The sequence below is a fragment of the Sinocyclocheilus anshuiensis genome, unplaced genomic scaffold, assembly GCF_001515605.1.
Source record: "Sinocyclocheilus anshuiensis isolate Anshui unplaced genomic scaffold, SAMN03320099.WGS_v1.1 scaffold1142, whole genome shotgun sequence".
NCBI classification, from domain to species: Eukaryota; Metazoa; Chordata; class Actinopteri; order Cypriniformes; family Cyprinidae; genus Sinocyclocheilus; species Sinocyclocheilus anshuiensis.
This window is the reverse complement of record NW_015536577.1, coordinates 1,170,708-1,190,637: the sequence shown is the minus strand read 5'-3', so window position 1 is coordinate 1,190,637 and position 19,930 is coordinate 1,170,708. Positions and strand designations below refer to the sequence as shown.

Here is a 19,930-nt window from a genome sequence, read left to right as displayed (position 1 = left end):
ATTACCAAACGGCAGTATGTGACGAATAGGGCTGAGACCGTGTTGTTACAGTAGAATAGTCATAATAGTCATAATTTAGAAACTATTTGTCTTTATGCCTGAAAAATATGTTTTAGATGTACTATTGCTTGATATACTGACCCTGTAAATGTTTTTTTTTGTAAATGTAAACTGGAATGGAGAAAATGAAATGTATGATTTCATCTTATCATATCTTGTTTTTATCAATTTAATATTTTTGTGTAAATATTTTGTAAATGACCAATGTATTTTGGTTTTTATTTCCCTAAACCAGAATATTAATATTGGGATTAATGCTGCGATTCAAGTACTATTTGAATATATTAGTTTGCTAGTTAGTTTATTAGTTAGTTAGTATTCCTTAGCAGGGCTGGGTTTTAACTGATTACGTGAAATCTGGATTACATAATCAGATTGCAAAAATTAAGTACTTGTAATTAGATTAAATTACATTTTAAAATACTTGTAATCAGACTACAGTTACTTTTTTATGGATTACATGATTACATATTCACACAATAACAATGAATTATTCATAATTGATTGATTCTCCCTAATTCCTCTTTTTCGTCTTTTAAATGTCACTTTCAAAAATAGCCTGCTCCTTAGATACACTCATAAAGTCTTCCAGTTTTATGGACATTCACACAGAGATCAGGTGGCTACACATAATTTGACCACTGGAATTACAGAAATCATTTCAGGTTTAAGAAGTGTTTCAACAATGCATCAACTACTGATGAACACAAATTATCGCTCAGTGGATTATTTAACTATCTATTACAATGTTTTTGGAAGGCTTTTGTCCTTTAAACGCATTAAAATGCACAAATTAACTTTATTTCTTATTTACATGTAACGCAGGCATCTGAGCATCTTTCACCTAATATATTTACTTAAAGTGCCCTTGAGATTGTAAAATAAATATTTAATAATTAAGTATCACATTTGCATATTCACGGTTCTATGACGTTGGTTAATGGTCACATGAGATACAAGTAAACATGAAATATTTATTTTTTAGGAATTGTTTTATTTTGATTTGTGTTATTTTACAATGATTTAGGTGATACCGGTTTCTGCCCCACGAAAATGTATGGTCACCGCACCAATGAATGATTGTAACAGTATATGCGCCGCACGCTACTGCAAAATACACATTTGCAGCATAAAATCAATCGCCTAAAACCATACTTTCCAGCGCAGGCAAACCGCTGGATGGATAACCCCATTTCGTCAAAATTCAAAGATGAGGGATTTGCACTCAAATCTATCGGACGACCCTCTACGTTGTCAAGCGACGAATAGGGGGTACCCTCAACGTCGGCTTATGGACGTGAGGGGGAAATTACCAAACGGCAGTATGTGACGAATAGGGCTGAGACCGTGTTGTTACAGTAGAATAGTCATAATAGTCATAATTTAGAAACTATTTGTCTTTATGCCTGAAAAATATGTTTTAGATGTACTATTGCTTGATATACTGACCCTGTAAATGTTTTTTTTTGTAAATGTAAACTGGAATGGAGAAAATGAAATGTATGATTTCATCTTATCATATCTTGTTTTTATCAATTTAATATTTTTGTGTAAATATTTTGTAAATGACCAATGTATTTTGGTTTTTATTTCCCTAAACCAGAATATTAATATTGGGATTAATGCTGCGATTCAAGTACTATTTGAATATATTAGTTTGCTAGTTAGTTTATTAGTTAGTTAGTATTCCTTAGCAGGGCTGGGTTTTAACTGATTACGTGAAATCTGGATTACATAATCAGATTGCAAAAATTAAGTACTTGTAATTAGATTAAATTACATTTTAAAATACTTGTAATCAGACTACAGTTACTTTTTTATGGATTACATGATTACATATTCACACAATAGCAATGAATTATTCATAATTGATTGATTCTCCCTAATTCCTCTTTTTCGTCTTTTAAATGTCACTTTCAAAAATAGCCTGCTCCTTAGATACACTCATAAAGTCTTCCAGTTTTATGGACATTCACACAGAGATCAGGTGGCTACACATAATTTGACCACTGGAATTACAGAAATCATTTCAGGTTTAAGAAGTGTTTCAACAATGCATCAACTACTGATGAACACAAATTATCGCTCAGTGGATTATTTAACTATCTATTACAATGTTTTTGGAAGGCTTTTGTCCTTTAAACGCATTAAAATGCACAAATTAACTTTATTTCTTATTTACATGTAACGCAGGCATCTGAGCATCTTTCACCTAATATATTTACTTAAAGTGCCCTTGAGATTGTAAAATAAATATTTAATAATTAAGTATCACATTTGCATATTCACGGTTCTATGACGTTGGTTAATGGTCACATGAGATACAAGTAAACATGAAATATTTATTTTTTAGGAATTGTTTTATTTTGATTTGTGTTATTTTACAATGATTTAGTTTAATTTGACATTTTTATGATTTAATTAATTATTAGCTTTTCATTAAACTCACGAACCCCCTGCAGTAACTTCACGAACCCCAGTTTGGGAAACCTTGACATAATGTAATGTTTAATGCAATGTTTAATGGTGTTAACTACAACAAATTTAATATATTTTTTTACTGTTATATTTTCTTTTATATTAATATGCTACAAGGTTATCCTATTTAAATCAATGTGATAAACGAGTTAGGTCAAAAGTAATCAAAAAGTAGTCAGATTATATTACTTGAACTGTGTAATGTAATGGATTACGTTACTAACTACAATTTTTGTCATGTAATTTGGAATCAGTATTGGATTACAATTTGTAAGTAATCTACCCAGTTCTGTTCCTTAGTGGTCACTATAGCAACTAAACAGGTTTCCAGATTGATTAAATCTTTACCTTGGCATAAACAAACAAAGAAGACCACAGCCATAGTCAGGAATACTGTTCCCCAGCCACAGTACAGAATCCACAGAGTTTTTTGATACAGTCCTGAAAGATTGACTATAATCAGAGTACAATTTATAACTAATACACATATGATTTTGCATGTACAGGGCTCTATGAACACAGTCTTCAGTCTTTGAGCCTCTTTTTATTGACCTAATATATCTCGCCTGTATGTATGAGAATGTTTTATTTTGTTCACTTGTCTACACAACAGATATTACATTTAAATGTAATTATAATTTGTAGAACAGAAGAAATTTTTTTTTTTCTAAATATTCAAATCAATTTTAACTATTCAATTAGGGTTTTGACAGGTGTTTGTAATAAACACACAAAACTACTGCCCCGAAAAAAAAAAAAAAAACATTTATAGTTACTTTGACAATTAGTCTGTTTTTAGAATTCTGCAAATAAAGAGATAAAAGAGGGCAATAACGCGTAACATTTTAATGTCTCTCTGAGACTTTCATCATTTACGCACCGCTTCGCATCAGAGTTTTGGAGATGTTTTTGCCATCATATTCAGCAAAGCAGTGAATTTCATCGGCTTCATTCCAGTCCTCTGCAGAAACAGAGAGATGAGCCCGTGTGAATTCTGTGGCTGAATCAGTGTCGTCTGTCCAGGCGGACTCGGTCCGTCCAGAAAGCACATTCTCTCCAATCATCCAGAAGATGCGCACCTGAGATGGGACAAGTCCAGTCACGAGACACTGCAGCGATACCGATGGTGAGTCTGGTTCATGTGGTGAGAATAAGATGGAGAGTTCTGGTTCAGAGTGATCTATAGCAGAGAACAGAAAGTCATAATGTTTTGTTTTATTAACTGTGACCCTAGAAAAAGTGTGATGAGATTTCACTGCAGATTTACCTGTTACGATCACCCTGGTCCCATTGCCGATCATAGCCATTTGGTTATAATGGCCAATGCAATAGTACATGCCTGAATCTTTCTTGGTTAAGTTGTTAATAGTCAAAACGCAAGTTTTATCATTATGTTGTCGAACTTTATTCTCATGGATAGTATTCACTGTCGTGAGTTTTCCAGTCCGTAGATTCAACTTTTCCCACGCAGCAGCATTAAAGCAGTACCTAACGGTCTGCTCAAATATACATCTTAATTCTACAGAACCACCGACTGAGACGTGTGTGAGTCCCGGTGATTGAGTCAAGGTGAACGAGTGAGTAGCTGCAAATGAGAAAATAAAAACAGGTTCACAGCGAATAATCTGCATGATGAAATATTAAGTTAAAGAGCATAAGATTAATGTGATGAGATTGATAACTGGCATAGGCTTACTTAGAACAGACGAAATGCATAAAATCCAACAGCACATCCAGGTACGCATATTAACGGTTTCAAGGCTCTGATGCACCTTTTAACATCACCAGTACCTCACAAAATCTTAATGCAACAAGGTGTCAGTACACAAGAGTTTGATTGAAACCACAAGGGAAAAAACTCACCAGAGGGTGGCCCTTCCTATAGCAAAAGTGGGGCAAAGGTCTATTTATGTTGCAATTCAGAGACTCTGTAAGTTAAAGGAACTTACTATGATGATAATATTTGTTTTTGCAAACAGACTGCAAAGAAGCACTCACTAACAGTTTTATGTTTCACATACTCTAGAAGTGGTTATGGTTTAATATAGCTTTTATCTCACCACTAATACTGTTTGATGAAGTTCTTAGGCCATGTTTTGCTGATGTATTCTATACTTTTTTGCTCTTAACCTATTGCAATTCTGCAAATTCAGGAACTGAACTGGAATTTCAAACGTATCCCAAATTCATTTCAGAATGGCACACAACTCTAATACAGAGACAAGTTTAGCACAAACAGTATATTTCAGCAAATAATCTACTGTAAAATAAATAAATAAATACATCAATCAATTAATAAAAATGGAAAAATCCATAAAAAAAGTATTAATAGTATTAATGTATTAATCTATAAAAAAATGTATTAATATGAAGGAATTTTCTGTATTGACTTTTTACAGGTGTTTTACCAGTATTTTGAATTTTGCACTGAATTGTGTTGTCTTTTAGAGTTAACAGAAATGTCCATTAAATTATTGGATAATGTCCTGGCAGAAAATTACCAATACATTTTCTAAGTTTATTTTTTTTTTGGCTTACAGTGTGGTAATTTTCTTTCAGGACATTATCCATTAATTTTACAGACAGTTCTGTTCATCCTAAAAACACAACGCAATTCCTCAACATTGATACAGTTCATTGTACCCTATTTTTACCGATTTGTTTTTACTGTGTTCAATTCTTTTAATTTAATTGTTTGTGTTTTTTTCCGTTGCAAGCTGAGAAGATGTTCTTCTTGCTGGTTAACTCTCTGCTTTCTGACAATCTTTTTACAATCTGAATGCAGTCATTTTTTTGTGTGAGATGAAAAGAGCAGCATGGTGTAAGAACGGCCAATGCTCAACGCCCACACCTTCAAACTGACAGTACGCTTTCTCCACCCTGCACTTCAGACAGCTACTTCTATGTGCAATGTCAAGCTAGAAAATATATGAATTATGTAACTTCATGTTAAAACAGGTCACCCGAATATGAAAATGAAAAATGACTTGCTTTCTCCCGTGGAATGTATTTTGTCCATGCAGTGTTGTTTATTGTCAATGTTGAACATAAAATTGTTGTGTATGAAAATGATGACAAAATTGTAAATGGGAATATTAACACATTTAACATATAATGTACAATTAGAAATACAAAAATGATATTGCTTTCTTAATTCAGATTTCACATTCACTAAGATCTGTAAATCTGCATAATACAAAAGAGAAAACATAGGTAGTCATTGTAATAGCTATGCACAGTTTTGCTTTAATTCAACTTTATATGTCAATATGTCAACATTAACCCATTTTTCATTATGTACACAATGTTTCTATTTTGAATGATTTGTTAATTCGGATTAACAGTGATGTGGTAATTTACATAATGTACACTGTAAAAAAAATTCTGTAAAATTTACGGTAAAAAAACTGCAGCTGTGGTTGCTCACGCTCTTATTATTATTGAATCTGTTGTGTGTTTGCTTGAAGGAAAAGTTTGCTCTATTATTTCTATTATTTGCTAATAAATAAATATAATGAATAATGAAAAATACTGAGTGCTCAGTGCCACAATTGACCAGTCAGAGAGCCATGTAATAAAAAAGAACACTTTTAAAGAATCTCCACAATTTTTTTTTTTAAATTCCATGACATTCATGACTACCTCTGTCAATCTCCAAAGAGGACAAAAAGCAAAATTAAAGTAAGTGATACAAAATGCTATAGTCTAAATCATTTGAAGATTAAAACTATGAGGAACAGACCAAAATTTAAGCCATCATTACTAAAAATCTTTAATTTTCTATTCTGCACATTTGAACGGGAGTGCCTGCGTTCAGTTAAAATATAGAGGAGAACAATGCCAAATATTTTCAGTCTAAGTTTGTTCCTCATACAAAAATATCATATGACTTCAGAAGATTTAGAAAATAGTGCAAGTCACATTTTTAATTTATATACCACTTTTTTATAACCACTATTTATTTACTTGCAAAAACGCTAAAACGTTTACCAATATCACCAACAAAAGTAACATACCCCACATTGCATTCTCAAATAAGTTTCATGAAAAATACAGGCAAAAACAATTTTAATTGTTTAAACATAAATTGCTTCATTAACCATGTGCTTAAAACTTTTTTGTCAATAAATTAAATATTACTACATCAAACCGTGTTCATATTGTATGATACATATTTGAAGATTGTTTATTATTTAGCTAGTTGTTCTGAAACGGCAGAAACAGACATGCAGAAAAAAAACTTTAGTGATCCACTTCAATATTCACAATCTTAATTTCTGTCTCTTACCATAACGGATGAACCCTCTTCTCTCAGTGTGTTCTGGTTGCCTGTTAAAGACATTCATTTGTTTGCTGTTTTGTTTTTGTTTTTTTACTGACAATTTTATTTATGTATTATAGCTATTATTGCAGATTGTGCGTAGCTATTAAATGCAGCATATCACATTAGGCTATACAGTTTTAGCTTAGAAAGGTCATTTTACCATATGAAGGTTTGCGGTGGGCATCTTTTCTTGTGAGCCTAAAATGAAATACATTTTAAGGTTTGGTTCATTTACTTTGTATTACATTAATAGTATAGTTTTGCAGTTTGTAAAGTATTTGTTGTAATACTGACCGTCTGGATTTTTTGGTCATCAACATATCTGAGAATTGAAATGGAGAAAATAAAATGATTGATATGAATATATAGCCGGACAGTTTCACCAAAGTATTCATCAGAGCGCCTTTTATTGACAATTTTATTTATGTATTATAGCTATTATTGCAGATTGTGCGTAGCTATTAAATGCAGCATATCACATTAGGCTATACAGTTTTAGCTTAGAAAGGTCATTTTACCATATGAAGGTTTGCGGTGGGCATCTTTTCTTGTGAGCCTAAAATGAAATACATTTTAAGGTTTGGTTCATTTACTTTGTATTACATTAATACATTAATTGATATGAATATATAGCCGGACAGTTTCACCAAAGTATTCATCAGAGCGCCTTTTATTTTAATTAATGCAAAGTTATTGATTGATGTTACTATAGTTTTAAAATTCATATATAAATAATTGTTGGTTCTGTGTATGTTTTTGAATTGTGCACATTTATAGCCTATATATTTCCTCCAATATATGAACTAGCACATTAATATTTAGAAAGATTTTGTATAAGTAAAAGACTACTGACTTGGTAAATACTTATTTTTAAGCTAACTAACTAACTAAATAAAAACTTGTCATATATGTATTCCAACATTTTGTCCTCTTTACGGTCATGCTAACCAACATTGTGAACATAAAAGATTATATGCTTTATTTTTTGTCAGGAAACTTAACTCATGCAATCAAACGAACCTGCCAAAGACACATCCAGCAAGACGAAACTCATTTTAGAGGCAGTTGTGAATGTGAATTGTTCAGAGTTCAAACTATTTAGAAAATATAATTTGTTACTTTTTAGTATTTGCAACAATGTAGGCTAGGCCTACAAAACCAGAAGCGATAAATTCTTACCTCTGTATAATCCCACAGACATAATAACGGTTAGAAGTATGGTAAGGAGCGCTGCCACACAGCTGGCGTACACAAGCCACGAGAAGATTTCAGGTTCGGGTCCTGAAATACAGCAGTGAGCAGAGGAATTATAACTAGATATAGATATAAATTCATTAATAACCATTGGGCAGTGTTTTCATCATGATAAGCTATAACATTTTTTTCCATTCATTTAACATGTCACAAACTTGAGTCTTCTTGGGTTTTTAGAGTCTTTCTTCTGTAGTTTTTAATTCAAATTCAAAATGAATTTGTAAAGTAGTAGCAGAAAAAAAATACTTTAATTTTTAAGTTTTAAGGTTAAGATTTTTTTACTTTTTATTTTTTAGTGGATTGATATAAGTCCACAATAACAGGGGTAGACCTGTCCTTTTTCCTGATGTTTCTCTGAAATTGTTATCATTTACGCACTGTATCCCATCAGTGTTTCGGAGATGTTTTTGCCATCATATTCAGCAAAGCAGTGAATTTCATCGGCTTCATTCCAGTCCTCTGCAGAAACAGAGAGATGAGCCCGTGTGAATTCTGTGGCTGAATCAGTGTCGTCTGTCCAGGCGGACTCGGTCCATCCAGAAAACACATTCTCTCCAATCATCCAGAAGATGCGCACCTGAGATGGGACAAGTCCAGTCACGAGACACTGCAGCGATACCGATGGTGAGTCTGGTTCATGTGGTGAGAATAAGATGGAGAGTTCTGGTTCAGAGTGATCTATAGCAGAGAACAGAAAGTCAAAATGTTTTGTTTTAGTAACTGTGACCCTAGAAAAAGTGTGATGAGATTTCACTGCAGATTTACCTGTTACGATCACCCTGGTCCCATTGCCGATCATAGCCATTTGGTTATAATGGCCAATGCAATAGTACATGCCTGAATCTTTCTTGGTTAAGTTGTTAATAGTCAAAACGCAAGTTTTATCATTATGTTGTCGAACTTTATTCTCATGGTTAGTATTCACTGTCGTGAGTTTTCCAGTCCGTAGATTCAACTGTTCCCACGCAGCAGCATTAAAGCAGTACCTAACGGTCTGCTCAAATATACATCTTAATTCTACAGAACCACCGACTGAGACGTGTGTGAGTCCCGGTGATTGAGTCAAGGTGAACGAGTGAGTAGCTGCAAATGAGAAAATAAAAACAGGTTCACAGCGAATAATCTGCATGATGAAATATTAAGTTAAAGAGCATAAGATTAATGTGATGAGATTGATAACTGGCATAGGCTTACTTAGAACAGACGAAATGCATAAAATCCAACAGCACATCCAGGTACGCATATTAACCTATTTGAAAATCTGCAATCTGAGGGTGCAAAAAAAAAATCGAAATATTGAGAAAATCGCCTTTAAAGTTGTCCAAATGAAGTCCTTAGCAATGCATATTACTAATCAAACAATTAAGTTTTGATATATTTACAGTAGGAAATTTACAAAATATCTTAATGGAACATGATCTTTACTTAATATCCTAATGATTTTTGGCATAAAAGAAAAATCGATCATTTTGACCCATACAATGTATTTTTGACTATTGCTACAAATATACCCCAGCGACTCAAGACTGCTTTTGTGGTTCAGGGTCACATATGGTATTGCTAACATAGAAGAGCTCTTGACTGATAAAGGTTTAATGTCTCATGTTTATATATTTCAGATATCATCCAAAAAGTCACTGTTGGTGTGGCTTTCTCTGTGTTACACAAATCTACAGATTTTTATCCAGAAAGGTCAATGCAGACTGAGCATGTTCTTCTTGCCGGTTGACTCTACTGCATGCGACAATCTGCTGTAATTCTGAATGCAGTCAGTTGTTTTGATCTAACCACACAGGTGTGAGATGAAAAGAACTGCATGGTGAGAGAAGAACGGCCAATGCTCAACGCCCACACCTTCGCTCGCTTACTGAGTCTGAGACATTTATCCACCCTGCAATTCAAATACCTACATATGTGCAATGTCAGGTTAAAATGACATTCTATAAATACATCAAATCTATTGCTTTAAATGTGTCATGAGTATAAAGAGTTTCATGATATAAAAACTGCTTTTTATGTCAGGGATTTTGATTTTCTAACAATTTTAAGCAACTCATTGCCTGTATTTATGGTCAGAAATATGTGTCATTATACAAGCAGTTTGGCTATTTATAGGATCTGTAGGGATGGGGACAGTATGTTTCTGAGTGCACTGCCACAATATACAAAAATTAGAATATAATGTATGTTCCATCTTACTAATTTGTGTAAGTAATTTGTATCAGTCAAATATTAGTTTTATATCAGTGTTGCTGTAGTGTCACTGCAGTGAATGGACGTGTGTGCAGGTGTTGAGTCTGTTTCATGAGACCCTCATCTCTAACATCCTGCTGTCAATGCATCTCTTTACTTTGGTCAAACCACACGGGGTTCAGATGACAGCAGAGAGGCGCAGTGTCTTGTTGGCATGCACTGTGGTTTTTCAACCCATCACAAAAGACATACATATTCAGAAAACCTCAAATATAACAAAACTAACAATTTATAAATGCCTTTAAAGTGTTTTTTTCTTTGCTAAGAAAAAAAGACAAAGTGAAATATATGTTCAGGGATTATTGTAAATTGTTATACAGCCTGTTGTTTCATATTTTTGAAGTTCATAATATTCTCAACTGTATCCACAGTCCTTCACAGTAAGACTTTTATAAATCAATTAATCTACAGTTCCATTTTGTAAGAAATGTAACTGTCTTTTAAATAAATAAATTTCGACCAAAAAAAATGGAGAAATTGAAAAATGACGCATGTACCATTTTCATACTAAACTCTTGTTCACTCAATAGACCTGCAGTAATAGCCTACATACAGTACAGTAGCCTACAAACTCATGCAGCATTTATGAACAATGTTTTGGAATATTCTCGTGTCCAAGCAAAATATTTAATAAACATAACAGCTGTAATGTGAGCTTTTCCTTTAGAGAGGAACATTATTTTGCGAGAAAAATAAAATAAAATAAACATTTTTTCCATAAATAACCAAAGGCGAGCTTGTGTGCTGAATTCTGACTCCACGGCACGATGCGCACACTGAATTTGAGCCTGAACTATAAAGTGTGTTAAGACAAAGGCCCTCACCATTAGACCTACCTCTGATAAAGAAGGTCACAATTACCGTTATGAACTCCAAATAAATTTACAAGAATGTATTTTATCACACTTGACAACCAGAGCGCTCTACGATCATCAACCTGAAGGCGAACATCACCAAAAATGGAGAGGAATTCAGCAAATTACGCAGCCTAAAACTGTTTTACTAAAACAATAATAAAATCACTTGCTGTATGACTAAACCAACTGAGTTACAACAAAAGTAGGCTAGTTTTTAGAGTCACATCAAAAAAAGAAAACGGTATTACCCACTCCACTTCAGCACACAACCATGCACAGATGAGAGCTTTAGACCCCCGCCCGCATCACTCCGGCTGATGTTCATGCATGCGCATTCATTCATTTTCAGTCTCTGTAAAGTATGCATATGGTTTAAATTAACCTGTATTTTAAAGCAGATTCTGGCAACAACACACAATTTCAACTACTAATAAGCTACACAATCAAAATACTGCAAAAATAGCTACATTTTCACATTTCTACACTTGCGCGTTGGTAGATAACGGTATAAAAGAAGCGCACAAGAAACCATTTGCGCGTAAAAGCCAGTTTCGAGGTCGGAGCTAAGCCTTAAATCTTCTTTGCTCATATTACTAATCTTACTACCCGCTCCCCTCGTGTTCGTGCCTGACCTACCTATTAAACCAGTGAAAGCCTGAGACGACAGTCTTGGTGATTACTCAACATACTGCTTGAATAAATTGCTCAGCAAATGTTGTTTAATTAGGATACAGGTCGAGACGGAATTTTAGAGAGCTGCGAAAGTAATCACCTGGTTTTCAAGTGAGTAATGACATGCGGAGTCCCACAAGGCTCAATTCTTGCACCGCTCTTGTTTAGCCTGTATATGCTCCCACTAAGTCAAATAATGAGAAAGAACCAAATTGCCTATCACAGCTATGTCGAGTCAGTTAGAAATACCAAGGGTTCACACAAAACAAGGGGAGTCTGCTTTTAGTTATTATGCCGCTCGCAGTTCCAGAAAGAATCAGATGTGCTAAAACATGAGTCACATTTAAATCTAGACTCAAAACTCATCTGTTTAGCTGTGCATTTATTGAATGAGCACTGTGCGATGTCCGAACTGATTGCACTGTATTTTATGTATGTATAATCATTTTCTATTTTTAACTGTCTTAAATTCATTTTGAATCGATTTTTGAATCATTTTCAAAGTTTTTCAATTCCTTGTTTTATTCTTGTGATTATTTTTTTATGATTATTTTACTTTCTTTTATGTAAAGCACTTTGAAATACCATTGTGTACGAAATGTCTCTCATTCTGACGGCCCCCATTCACTGCAGAGGATCCACTGGTGAGCAAGTGATGTAATGCTACATTTATACAAATCTGTTCCCATGAAGAAACAAACTTACCTTGGATCGTCTAAGTGCGAGTAATTGGTCAGCATTTTGGGGGGTAAAATTGGGGGGGCAATTTTATAAAGAATTTAATATGTTTTTCCCTTGTCTTACGGGTAGGTGGCGGTGTAGTACCGCTGACCTGTCTCTTCCCCGTGGGCAAAACTTAATATCAACAGCGCGGACACAATAGACAGAGAGACGCGCGTTTACATGAGAACGAGCTGCATTTGAAGGAAAGCGGGAGCTCTGTTACTAAACACAGGCTCTGTGCTTCAGATTTACGATTACTGCGTGCAGTAACGTCAGTTTGGGGGTTGTTTGTAATTCAGAAACACAGCAGAGGACTATCATAACAACACTGGAGCGCAACACAACAGATCCCGGAGAAGCACATTTTGGATGTGAGTACAAGCATTGAAGAGTTGCTCGGCCTTATGAAGTGAAGTAAATGGGTCGTTCTGTCTATTTGAGCATAAGACCTTCGCAAATCCAAAAACTGCTGTAGTGGGCGATAATTGATAGTGAAGCATGTTTGGGGAGAGCGTGGAAGGTTAACCAAATCAGTTCATGCAGAGTTGAGTTGTGCCGTCTAAACTTTTTGCGTGAAACAAACATTGGTGGGTTAATGAATGTGTGTTCAGTTAACAGTGTTTAAAAAAAATAATCTGACAACGAGAAAGAAACACGTGCTTTCACTCGTGTTTTTCTGTGTAAGTAGGATGTGTTTTTACAGTCTTGCCTGGTTCATTTGCTTGTTCTGTTGTAACGTTGAACATTGAACATCTCTGTGCTTGCTAGTTTGCAGTTGTTGTGCCTATTCAGGTCTTGTTCACAGTAGATGCATCAAGTAAACACCAAGAGCACATCAGGTTTGTTTTGAAAGGCATAGCATCATAGCATCATTCACATTTCCTTTATAAAGCCATGTATCAGCTGCTACAGTAGTTCTGCATCTCAGGCCGGTGTTTTCATGCACATTACCTGGACCTGCAGTTATGCACTTGTTTACTAATTTAGTTAGTTATATTGCAACTGCACCTACCTGACCTTTCAATGTTGAATTATCAGTTGTTGAAAAACAGTGGTGATACTTTTAATCAGAAGTTCACAAAATACAAAAATATTGTAATGAATATAATCAAATGTATGGTTATTATGTGATGAACTACACCTCTGTGAACTTGAGGAGAACTGACTTCATGCATCCACTCGCCTACCTTTAGATCAGTTGGTTAAGTCATTGCAAAATGATTCAGAAAAGTGTTATTTCTGAAGAAGCTCCAGCTGCGTATTTTATCTAGTGCAATTTGGGAGCGATCAAATTTCTGTCATCTGAACATTATCCAGAGGTGCAAATTGCCTGTACTGTGCAGACTGTGTTGGGATTAGTCACTTTCTTCGCTCATGTTTTCTTTCCTCTCTCAGAACACAACAAAACTTACATCAGAGCCTGCTGGATCACCGGCTATTTTTGTTTGCTGGAGTTTACTCATTAAACGTGTACGAATATGTGGCATTCTCACAGGGCTTCCTAACATGACGACTCTTGTAGCGTTACACTGTAGCACAGGGGTGTCCAACCCTGTTCCTGGATAGCTACCGTCCTGCAGACTTTAATTCCAACCCTGCTCCAGCACACCTGTCTGTAATTATCAAGCAACCCTGAACACCTTGATTAGCTGGTTCAGGTGTGTTTGATTGGGGTTAGAGCTGAAATCTGCAGGATGGTAGCTCTCTAGGAGCAGGGTTGGACACCCCTGCTGTAGTGCATCATTCAGCACACTCGCTCACACACCTCATAACATCACCGCTGCCTGGTAATCACATCAGCTGTAGTCATGGCAACTGCACATGGGAATGAAAGCTTTCACTGGGAGAGCAATTTTCTTCTCCTTCAGTTGACTCATCGCTTTTCCTCCACGGACGGAACGTGTTGCCTGCTTGCACGCAAATGCCACCACTGTGTTTTCCTCAGGCTATCACTGAATGCCCTTCTGTAGGCAGATTTTTCCACTTCATCTTCCCATAAGGCTTATGTTAGTGCCAATGGCTGTTTTTCCCCATCATGCTGTTTTGGTTTTATTTTAGACTCATTAATAATTTTTGCATTGCGACATTCCTCTCAGTGTCAATTAAGCTAATTTCCCCTTAAATTCTCATTATTCTAATGCAAAGAAAAAGTCGTATTCTTTGTTCACATTATTTCATATTCAAATAGTACTTAAATATGTTAATACATCATGGTGTTATTTGTCACGCCACACGTTATGCTATTTCAACATTATATGTGACCATGGACCACAAAACCAGTCATAAGAGTACATTTTTTGAAATTTATATTTAAAGATCTTCTGAAAGCTGAATAAATACGCTTTCCATTGTTGTATGGTTTGTTAGGAGAGGACAATATTTGGCCGAGATACAACTATTTGAAAATCTGAAATCTGAGGGTGCAAAAAAACAAAATACTGAGAAAATCGCCTTTAATGTTGTACAAATGAAGTTCTTAGCAATGCATATTAATAATCAAAAATTAAGTTTTGATATAATTATGGTAGCAAATTTACAAAATATCTTCATGGAACATGATCTTTACTTAATATCCGAATGATTCTTGGCATAAAAGAAAAATCGATAATTTTGACCCATAAAATGTTTTTTTTTGGCTATTGCTACAAATATACCCCAGCGACTTAAGACTGGTTTTGTGCTCCAGGGTCACATATAGCCTTTTTTTTTTATTTTTTTTTTACTCTAATACAGTAAAATTACTCTAATACAGTTATGAGAATAATCAGTGACGGTAATGGAAGTAGTAAAAGTAAAACTTGAGGATGCATTAAGATAATGAGAATAATTGGAGATAAAATGTGCTTAATTGACACTTTGCAAGGAGTTTGATTGACAGATCTGACCAATCATAACGCTGAATCTGCCATTTTGTCCGGCAAACAAACCAGACAGGAGAGTAGATTAACGTCGGTAATAAAGAGGAAGAGATGATCGGTTCACTTTATGGATGTAATGATTCACTCAACTCACGATGCGATACGAATCACAATACTGATTTCACGATACGATTTTCTCACAATTTTGATTTTATTTTTTTAACTGAGATTGAAGACAAATTATAAATGAAAATATGTCCTTTTATTATTGCTTGGACAAAATGCTGAACATTTCTTTGTGAAATTTAAATATACAATTTTAAAACAAACCCCAAATCAAATAAATAAACAACACAAATAAAATAAATCCCTTCATATAAACAAACTAAGGCTTTGCCTGTGCTCTTTCTAGGGGTGCTCCAATTGATCGGCTACCGATCACTATTGGCCGATAATCACGTTGGGATGTTTGATCGGCGGTCTCTAAAAAGGCCGATCTCAAAAAAACGATCTCAGGCTGATCACGTGCCTGCTGTGAGAGGTTTGGCACGACCTGCAGCGGCACCGTCTCAGTCTCTGTCCGGAGTGGGTGAAATAATTATAATGCTGAAGGTGAGGTGCAATTCATATTTCTTCAGTAAATACCTTATAAAGTAATTTGAAAACTTTCTGTGAGACATAAATTCACAAACAGCGTGAAATTATGCGCACACTCTCTTTCTCTCTCAAAATGTGCAAATGGCTTCAAATCACATCGCGTCTGCACAATAAGCGAGCTGCACGCTGTACAGTTGACACAGGAATTGTCACTTGCACAATCGAGGCAGTGTCGCATCGTCACTAAAGTTTATAAATCGCATTTCTTTTTAATTCTTGCCAGTGTTTAACCATTCAGCGCTCGCGCGTAGGGATATGCCGGTATCAAATTCTCATGTTGCGATTAATTGCTAATGCTTTTATCACGGTATACGGTATTATCACGATATACAGCAGAGGACTATCATAACAACACTGGAGCGCAACACAACAGATCCCGGAGAAGCACATTTTGGATGTGAGTACAAGCATTGAAGAGTTGCTCGGCCTTATGAAGTGAAGTAAATGGGTCGTTCTGTCTATTTGAGCATAAGACCTTCGCAAATCCAAAAACTGCTGTAGTGGGCGATAATTGATAGTGAAGCATGTTTGGGGAGAGCGTGGAAGGTTAACCAAATCAGTTCATGCAGAGTTGAGTTGTGCCGTCTAAACTTTTTGCGTGAAACAAACATTGGTGGGTTAATGAATGTGTGTTCAGTTAACAGTGTTTAAAAAAAATAATCTGACAACGAGAAAGAAACACGTGCTTTCACTCGTGTTTTTCTGTGTAAGTAGGATGTGTTTTTACAGTCTTGCCTGGTTCATTTGCTTGTTCTGTTGTAACGTTGAACATTGAACATCTCTGTGCTTGCTAGTTTGCAGTTGTTGTGCCTATTCAGGTCTTGTTCACAGTAGATGCATCAAGTAAACACCAAGAGCACATCAGGTTTGTTTTGAAAGGCATAGCATCATAGCATCATTCACATTTCCTTTATAAAGCCATGTATCAGCTGCTACAGTAGTTCTGCATCTCAGGCCGGTGTTTTCATGCACATTACCTGGACCTGCAGTTATGCACTTGTTTACTAATTTAGTTAGTTATATTGCAACTGCACCTACCTGACCTTTCAATGTTGAATTATCAGTTGTTGAAAAACAGTGGTGATACTTTTAATCAGAAGTTCACAAAATACAAAAATATTGTAATGAATATAATCAAATGTATGGTTATTATGTGATGAACTACACCTCTGTGAACTTGAGGAGAACTGACTTCATGCATCCACTCGCCTACCTTTAGATCAGTTGGTTAAGTCATTGCAAAATGATTCAGAAAAGTGTTATTTCTGAAGAAGCTCCAGCTGCGTATTTTATCTAGTGCAATTTGGGAGCGATCAAATTTCTGTCATCTGAACATTATCCAGAGGTGCAAATTGCCTGTACTGTGCAGACTGTGTTGGGATTAGTCACTTTCTTCGCTCATGTTTTCTTTCCTCTCTCAGAACACAACAAAACTTACATCAGAGCCTGCTGGATCACCGGCTATTTTTGTTTGCTGGAGTTTACTCATTAAACGTGTACGAATATGTGGCATTCTCACAGGGCTTCCTAACATGACGACTCTTGTAGCGTTACACTGTAGCACAGGGGTGTCCAACCCTGTTCCTGGATAGCTACCGTCCTGCAGACTTTAATTCCAACCCTGCTCCAGCACACCTGTCTGTAATTATCAAGCAACCCTGAACACCTTGATTAGCTGGTTCAGGTGTGTTTGATTGGGGTTAGAGCTGAAATCTGCAGGATGGTAGCTCTCTAGGAGCAGGGTTGGACACCCCTGCTGTAGTGCATCATTCAGCACACTCGCTCACACACCTCATAACATCACCGCTGCCTGGTAATCACATCAGCTGTAGTCATGGCAACTGCACATGGGAATGAAAGCTTTCACTGGGAGAGCAATTTTCTTCTCCTTCAGTTGACTCATCGCTTTTCCTCCACGGACGGAACGTGTTGCCTGCTTGCACGCAAATGCCACCACTGTGTTTTCCTCAGGCTATCACTGAATGCCCTTCTGTAGGCAGATTTTTCCACTTCATCTTCCCATAAGGCTTATGTTAGTGCCAATGGCTGTTTTTCCCCATCATGCTGTTTTGGTTTTATTTTAGACTCATTAATAATTTTTGCATTGCGACATTCCTCTCAGTGTCAATTAAGCTAATTTCCCCTTAAATTCTCATTATTCTAATGCAAAGAAAAAGTCGTATTCTTTGTTCACATTATTTCATATTCAAATAGTACTTAAATATGTTAATACATCATGGTGTTATTTGTCACGCCACACGTTATGCTATTTCAACATTATATGTGACCATGGACCACAAAACCAGTCATAAGAGTACATTTTTTGAAATTTATATTTAAAGATCTTCTGAAAGCTGAATAAATACGCTTTCCATTGTTGTATGGTTTGTTAGGAGAGGACAATATTTGGCCGAGATACAACTATTTGAAAATCTGAAATCTGAGGGTGCAAAAAAACAAAATACTGAGAAAATCGCCTTTAATGTTGTACAAATGAAGTTCTTAGCAATGCATATTAATAATCAAAAATTAAGTTTTGATATAATTATGGTAGCAAATTTACAAAATATCTTCATGGAACATGATCTTTACTTAATATCCGAATGATTCTTGGCATAAAAGAAAAATCGATAATTTTGACCCATAAAATGTTTTTTTTTGGCTATTGCTACAAATATACCCCAGCGACTTAAGACTGGTTTTGTGCTCCAGGGTCACATATAGCCTTTTTTTTTTATTTTTTTTTTACTCTAATACAGTAAAATTACTCTAATACAGTTATGAGAATAATCAGTGACGGTAATGGAAGTAGTAAAAGTAAAACTTGAGGATGCATTAAGATAATGAGAATAATTGGAGATAAAATGTGCTTAATTGACACTTTGCAAGGAGTTTGATTGACAGATCTGACCAATCATAACGCTGAATCTGCCATTTTGTCCGACAAACAAACCAGACAGGAGAGTAGATTAACGTCGGTAATAAAGAGGAAGAGATGATCGGTTCACTTTATGGATGTAATGATTCACTCAACTCACGATGCGATACGAATCACAATACTGATTTCACGATACGATTTTCTCACAATTTTGATTTTATTTTTTTAACTGAGATTGAAGACAAATTATAAATGAAAATATGTCCTTTTATTATTGCTTGGACAAAATGCTGAACATTTCTTTGTGAAATTTAAATATACAATTTTAAAACAAACCCCAAATCAAATAAATAAACAACACAAATAAAATAAATCCCTTCATATAAACAAACTAAGGCTTTGCCTGTGCTCTTTCTAGGGGTGCTCCAATTGATCGGCTACCGATCACTATTGGCCGATAATCACGTTGGGATGTTTGATCGGCGGTCTCTAAAAAGGCCGATCTCAAAAAAACGATCTCAGGCTGATCACGTGCCTGCTGTGAGAGGTTTGGCACGACCTGCAGCGGCACCGTCTCAGTCTCTGTCCGGAGTGGGTGAAATAATTATAATGCTGAAGGTGAGGTGCAATTCATATTTCTTCAGTAAATACCTTATAAAGTAATTTGAAAACTTTCTGTGAGACATAAATTCACAAACAGCGTGAAATTATGCGCACACTCTCTTTCTCTCTCAAAATGTGCAAATGGCTTCAAATCACATCGCGTCTGCACAATAAGCGAGCTGCACGCTGTACAGTTGACACAGGAATTGTCACTTGCACAATCGAGGCAGTGTCATATCGTCACTAAAGTTTATAAATTGCATTACTTTTAAATTCTTACCAGTGTTTTAGAGCTGTCAAAATGACTGACAAA

General features: G+C 35.4%; 2 protein-coding genes across 3 annotated transcripts in view; one reads left to right on the top strand and one right to left on the bottom strand.

Annotated features, from left to right (window-relative positions):
* Positions 1 to 4,012: 4,012 nt before the first annotated feature.
* LOC107702647 (uncharacterized) lies at positions 4,013 to 9,245 on the bottom strand. The gene is made up of 7 exons (XM_016505032.1): positions 8,882 to 9,245; positions 8,495 to 8,794; positions 8,042 to 8,143; positions 7,157 to 7,184; positions 7,023 to 7,060; positions 6,827 to 6,867; positions 4,013 to 4,123 (listed from the first exon to the last, which is right to left on the bottom strand). The coding sequence occupies exons 1-7, from the start codon at positions 9,243 to 9,245 to the stop codon at positions 4,103 to 4,105; spliced, it is 894 nt and encodes a 297-aa protein (XP_016360518.1). The 3' UTR covers positions 4,013 to 4,102.
* Positions 9,246 to 16,465: 7,220 nt separating this feature from the next.
* The window catches only part of LOC107702572 (semaphorin-4A-like), a 49,010-nt gene continuing 45,545 nt past the window's right edge, over positions 16,466 to 19,930 (top strand). The window contains exon 1 of one of the 2 annotated variants that reach the window (XM_016504938.1): positions 16,466 to 16,533. The gene's annotated coding sequence lies outside the window, so the exon portion shown is untranslated. Of the gene's footprint in view, positions 16,534 to 17,930; positions 17,950 to 19,930 lie in introns of those variants that run through there. The other variant, XM_016504931.1, reaches the window with a different exon arrangement.